General features: G+C 33.7%; 1 protein-coding gene across 1 annotated transcript; it reads right to left on the bottom strand.

Annotated features, from left to right (window-relative positions):
* Positions 1 to 5,462: 5,462 nt before the first annotated feature.
* Positions 5,463 to 6,463, bottom strand: LOC145087560 (uncharacterized). Its single transcript, XM_079025524.1, has one exon. It carries the CDS (start codon positions 6,415 to 6,417, stop codon positions 5,611 to 5,613), a length of 807 nt encoding a protein of 268 aa, XP_078881650.1. The 5' UTR covers positions 6,418 to 6,463; the 3' UTR covers positions 5,463 to 5,610.
* Between the last annotated feature and the right edge of the window lie 621 nt (positions 6,464 to 7,084).

Genomic DNA, 7,084 nt, shown 5'->3' on the forward strand with positions numbered 1-7,084 from the left:
ATCCCACATCGGCTTGGAAGGAGAACGGAACATTTCCTTATAAGGGGTGTGGATACCTTCCTTGTCACAACGTGTTTTAAAGCCGTGAGGGCAGCAGATCCCATAAGAACTTTGCAGTTAAGCGTGCTCAGGCGAGAGTGGTACCAGGATGGGTGACACCCTGGGAAGTAGTTGTGCCGAGTGACCCAAAGCGAAAAATATTGTGATACATATCAAAAGGGGATGTTACATTTAGGGTGAGTTTGGGGGTAGTACTTCAAGTATAAACACCTCAGAACCAGACCACTGCTAGGCAAAATTATCTAGATAACCACCCTTGACTCAATTATATCATGGTAATTTTGAACAGTGAGATATGATTTATTCCATTACCCTTATTTGATGCCTTTATTGATCCTCAACATAGTCATCTTGTTGTTCACATTGATCCTTTAGGCTAAACTCATAAGGTCTTTGTATAGGATCAGTACGTGAGGATCGACATGATGGGTAGACTGATATGATATGACATGATGGGTAGACTGACAAGATGTGTTGATGATATATATATATATATATATATATATATATATATATATATATATATATATTATCACATTGCGGGATTGAATACCTTATGTATCTCACCAGGTTTCCTGACCTGGCCCACTCATTTTATATGCATCACAGGTAGCGGTGTTAAGTCTTTTGAAGATATGAGTAAGATGCTGAGTAACCAAAGAGGAAACCTGCAATAGTATTCAGGACCGTTAGGTCTTTACGCTATAACATATGTATTGTATTGGTTATGAAATCCCAAAGATTTTATTAATTGAGGCAATCATTTGTACTCAAAATATTGTAATGTATTGGGAATTTCCGCAATAAATTATATTATGATTTTTGAAAGTGTAAAGATTTTTTTTCGGTTCTAAAATTGGGGATGTCACACGGATTATATCATCAACATACACTACACTACTGGGAAGACCATATTACTCTTACTGGCTTTGACATATATGTAAGACTCATTCTCGCTTCTAGAAAATCCAAATTCCTTAACCTTTTCATGAAAGTAAAGATTCTAGCTTCATGATGCTTGTTTGAGTCCATAAATGGCCCTCTCAAGATCGAACATGCTATTATGATATTTTGGATCAAATAAGCCTTCGGGTTGTGTCATATAGACATCATTTGTTAATTTCTTGTTAAGGAAAGCAGTCTTTACATCCATTTGTCATATTCCATAATCATAAGCATATATTGTAAGTAATATTATGATAGATTTAATCTTGGATACTTGTAAGAATGTTTCCTTACAGTTAATGCCTTGAGTTTGAGTGTAGCCCTTCACAACCAACCTATATTTAAAAGTATACACATTCCCATCCATGTCGGTCTTGTTGTTAAAGATCCATTTGCACCCAACGGTTTTAATGTCAGATGTAGGATTAACCAAACTCCAAACTTGGTTATCATACATTGATTGAATTCCACTTTTCATGCTCTCCTTCCATTTAGTAGCTTTGGTGCCATACATTGCTTCCTTGTTCTCAAAAGGATTATAGAACAAATATAAAACAGACTTTTATGGGTATCCTACGATGAAACACTTTTTTGATCTAGGTTCTAGTTTATCATTAGCCTCATGATGAACAAAAACTTTGCAACCCCATACGTTCAATTGTGCAAGATCGGAGGTTTCCAATTCTACCTTTCGGAAGGTGTCTTAGCGATCTTATTAGTTGGTAGGAGGTTTAACATATTGGAGGCTCTTTCTAGGTAGTAACCCCAAAAACTTATTGGAAGCATAACTCGATTCACCATATATCGAACCATATCAAGTAGTGTTTTATTTCTTCTCTTAGCAACACCATTCAGTTGTGGTGTTCTGGGAGGAGAAAATTGTGAGACAATCCTATAATCCTTTAGATGATCAATAAATTCAAGACTCAAATATTCCCCACCCCTATCAGATCGGAGCATCTTGATCTTCTTGCCCAGTTGGTTTTCAACTTCCTTTTGGAATTCTTTGAGCACTTAAAAAGTTTCTGACTTATGCTTCATTAACTAGATATATCCATATATAATAAAATCATCAGTAAATTCACAAAGTAACATTCTCCATGCTTTGTAATGGATTTGAAAGGTCCACGTACGTTAGTGAGGATTAATTCCAATAAATCCTTGCCTTCTTCACACTTTCCTGTGAAAGGCGCTTTTATCATCTTGCCAAGTAAGCAAGACTCACATACATCATTTGAATCTAAGTCAAATGATTCTAAGATCCCAACCTTATCAATGCTTTTCTTGTTCACATGCCCAATACAACAATGCCACACGCACGATTTATCTAACACGCTAGAATTAAAAGAACTAACATTTAACATTAGATTATTAGTGTTTCCTATACTAACAACACTATGATAAACACCATTACTCGGACTAGCTTTTAAAATAAATGAACCACTTTTGTAAACCAAAATATCACCATTATTATTATCAAGAGAAAAACGAAATCCATCCTTGTACAATGCATGAAAAGAAATAATGTTTCGTGTAAACTAGACGAGTAACAACAATTAACTAAACTAAACGACACTTCATTATTTAACATGAGCTTATATTCCCCAATCCTTGAACGGGTGCAATCCCTCTGTTTCTCATGATCAGGTTCAACTCCTCATGCTTCAACCTTTGACTTTCCCTTAGTTCCTACAAATTCTGGGTAATGCGAGTAGTAATGCGAGTACCACATCCAAAATCAAGAACTCGATAACTAGAATTTGACATACTATGAAGTTCAATCATAGAAAATACTTGACGTACCAATACCCTTGGATTTTTTCTTTTTCATGTCTTCAAGGTACTTTGGGAATCTACGTCTCCAATGACCCTTCTTTTGGAAGTAAAAGCAAATGGCCTATTTTGGGTCGGTGTTAGGAACTATCCCTGAGTCGTCTTTTCTTGTGAGACCTTGATTATAAGGTCCAGCCTTGATCTTTCCCTTGAAATGAGAAACCTTCTTCTTCTTGTTAGCAACTGTCACACCCATGGCCGGCAGCGGAAGCGCCAGGCTGTGCAACGTTAGGGTGTTGAGATTTCAAGCCAATATATGCATTGAATAATACACAGGATGTACTAAACAACGTAGTTATTTAGACAAAATTATTAGGAGCATGGGTCGAGATATCAGAAGATAGCAACACAGGAAAGGACCAATCTCTTGATAAATTTTGGTTGCGTGTTACTGAGCGGTTTTGTATTGGTATGGGTCAAGACCCAGATTATTGGACGTCCGACCAATGTAACTTGAAAGGAATCTTTTTAACAAACTCATGACACATTGGGACATAATTTATATAAACTTCGAAAAGCAATGGGCTAGCGGCGAAAGTGAAGCAAGTTTGAAAAAAATGCACATGAAATTCCAAGATGAGATATTGAAGCCTTTTAAGTTCATTCATGTGTGGGAAGTTGTCAAAAGAAGCATTAGGTGGAAGGAGCTTGCAACACATGAAGACATCGCTAATCCACAAAAAAGAAGCCAAACATCTTCATATTCGAGCTCACAACAAATATCATCGAAAGGTCACATTCATGTTGATCTTAACGATGATAACGATGACATCGAAGAAATACACTCTCATCATCGTCCCATAGGAAAGGACAAAGCAAAAGCTCGAGGAAAAGGAAAAGGAAAAGCAACATCGTCAAATTCTTCAATCGAAACGGAGCGGTCAACTAGATCGGAGGAAATGATGGCATAAATGACACACAATTGAATATAACTTTCAAGAAACATATAACTGAAACGATCCGACTCACAAAATATTCATTGTTGATGTAAGATGTGAGGCACATCGACACCGAATATCAGGAGGCAACTAAATTGGTGAAGACTTCGATTCATGAAAAATATAAGCTCAAACGCAATTGAAATTTGGATGTTATGTTTGTTTTTTTAATTTTTCACTTAATGTTTTTGTTTAGGTTTTTAATGCAATTTTTAATTTCATGTTATTTTTTATTTTTAGGATTTCTAAAATGTAAATTTTAATTTTATGTTATTTTTTAATTTAGTATAGTTTTTATTAAAAATTGAAATTAAAACAAATCATAGGTAAAACCATTTACCACACCTTAGTTCGTAGGTAAATTTTGTAAAAAATATAAAAGATGATATGACACCTAGGTGATACTCATTTATCATTGACAAAAAATACACGACACTTTTTAGCCTAAATGAGAAGGATGAAGAGAATGATAAGTTTATTTTATTATTATTTTTTTTTGCTAAAAATACATATCATTTTACTATTTAGACACATTGTCTATTTATTGAATTATTTTTATTCATTAAAAATATATTATTTTCTGAAAAAATTGATTACAAATATGATAGATTACCTTTGTGAATTAAAGGGTGTATGTCTATTTAACATCACCCAAACAAATATGAAAATAATGATAAAGGACACCAACTAGCCTTGGTAGCAGTAGTATGACACAGTTGGAGTCATTCTTGTGATCAACAAATTAGATTGAGATGGAATATCAATCACATAATCCAAGCACTATAAAATAGTAATGTATATTGTGATTTTTTGTATTTTACCTATAATTTTACTGAATACAGTTAATTAATTTTGAGTTATGTAAGCCTTTTATAAGGTAAAAATTTGTTATGCAAATATGAATTACCATGTATTTAATTATACAACCGAAGGCGAAACTCAATTTTTTACATGATATGCTAATTAATCCTATCTAATAAATGGAAATACTTTTGCCATTTGTCATCTTCTCCTTCATTTTGACAAATGTCATTTTTTAGGATTTTTAAAATTGTTATTTTCCACTTGTCATTATTTGGGGAATTCTTGATTTTCTTAAAATAATTTTTTCAAAAAATTCTAATGGGTTATATATGTAAGGTTATCATTCTATTAATTTGATAATAAATTCTCATAAATGCTTTAAATGATTTGATTTCATTCATAAATACTTCAAAAGATTACATTTTATTAAATAAAAACATTATTTTATACAATATTTATTGTTTATATATATTAATATTAAATTTTTATTTTTAATAAACTCGTGTAATACACGGGTCTCACACCTAGTTTTATTAATAAGTAAATCAAAAGTTTCCCGTTAAACGTGTTCGGACGAAAATAATACAAATTGTTTTTTATAACATATGCCATCGGAACAAAGCTCTGAAAATTTGATGTGATACCATTTAGTGAAATTACAAATTTTCACCAATTACGTTCAAGATTCCGTCACTAACAAGTTTTGCAATCAATTATGCCACAAGCATATTTTTATTGTCACTTAATTAATTAAAGATCTCGAAAACCACATAAAAGATTTTCAATATCTGTTGTTACCCTTTGTCCATTAGTCCACGATCGGTGTATATGGATATGAAATTCAAACCTCATGCCGAATAAATTATATTAATCACTTTAACAAAAAGAAAAAAAAAACATCTAAATTAAACATCTATAGTTCAAGTACAACCATCAAACATGCAACACTAAACGCTAGCTAGCTAATTTTCTCTTAATTTTATGCATGAGCTACGTACAAACACAAACTGTGTATAAAAAGTTTATTAATTTAACGATATGCAGCATTGGTTAACAGCAGATCCGACCATGGAAGTGTCGGATTCCATAAACCCGGCTCACCATTTGAAACAGCGGGAGGAGACTCCATTACAGATGAAGATAAAGTATTCATCACAGGTGGTGTCTGATTATCATGATGGTAACTATAGTTTGATGGAAATGATCTTAAACGTTGATACATTCGACCTAGATTAAGATTGTTTCCTGTGTTTATAATCCCTCCGTTTTCCTCACGTTGATTTTGCTCCGTTTGACTGTTTCTCCAAGATGAACTGAACGTGTTTGTGTGGGTGACTGGGTTTAACGCAAAATTAGGGTTAGGGTTTTGTGTGGGTCGTAGTAAGGGAAGAAGATGAGAGGTTTGAGGTAAGCTAGCCCAAAAGATCGGGTCGGAATGCTGAAACCCGTTCATGAAGCCTGTTTTTCCGAGCTCGGAAGAAAGAACCGCCTTCAGCTTTGAGGTGTTGGAAATATTATGGTTTGCTAAAGCAGCTGCTATGGTGGTTCCCTTGTTTTTCCGGCAGCCACCGCCGATGGGAACATTACGGAGGGCTCCACCTTTAGTCCAGTAACGTCGGCAAGTCTTGCAGAAGTAGCGTGGCTGAGTGAGGTTGTAGTTGTTGTAGTAACAGAACTTTGTGTTGGAGGAATCGCATCGTGGGCATCTCAGATGGTGGTTTTCCGAGGAGTTGGGAGTATTGGTGGCGGAAGACGGTGGCGCCGGTGGTGAAGGTTTGAGAATTTGAGAATTAGTGGGAACATTTGGCTGTGGAGCAGTAAACAGCTCCTCCATCATCTTTTGCTTTCTTGTATGCAGGAGAATAAAGGCATGAAGGATGCAAGCTTTAATATATAGGACCAATGGAGTACAACAATAAAAAATATTTATTCAAGTTATATAAAGTAAACAGTAAGTAGTAAATGTTTTATTGAAAAGATTCCCTCCAAACTCATTCAAACTTTATCACATTAACTAGTTCAAACTTACGTCACATATGCTGGAGTTTGGACACTGAAATAATTAACTTATACATATTTCTTATATGATTAGTCACATATGTTGGATACTGAAATAATTAACTTATACATATTTCTTATATGATTAAGCTCACACATAATAAGAACATTTTTTTAAACATCAAATCTAATTTATTTTTTAAACTATTTCTGATTATACTTATATCATTTGAAGAATCAATCGACTTCATAAAAGAAGGACAACACTTAGTAACTTGGTATATGATACCACATTATAGGCAAGAAACTCTTTGGTAATAACCAAATTATTGGTTTGTCATGTTTGGCTATAGAACTTTTTTTTTTTCCATTCAAATATGTCACTATATATACTTTAAAAAACGATTAATTATAAATAAATTGAATACAAATAATTTCTTTTAAATATAATTACAAGAGATACTTTCTAGCGTTAATGGGTTTTAAAAAAAAAAAAGTCGAGCGAC

Source organism: Lactuca serriola, chromosome 2 (assembly GCF_051521515.1).
Source record: "Lactuca serriola cultivar US96UC23 chromosome 2, Lser_US96UC23_V15, whole genome shotgun sequence".
NCBI classification, from domain to species: Eukaryota; Viridiplantae; Streptophyta; class Magnoliopsida; order Asterales; family Asteraceae; genus Lactuca; species Lactuca serriola.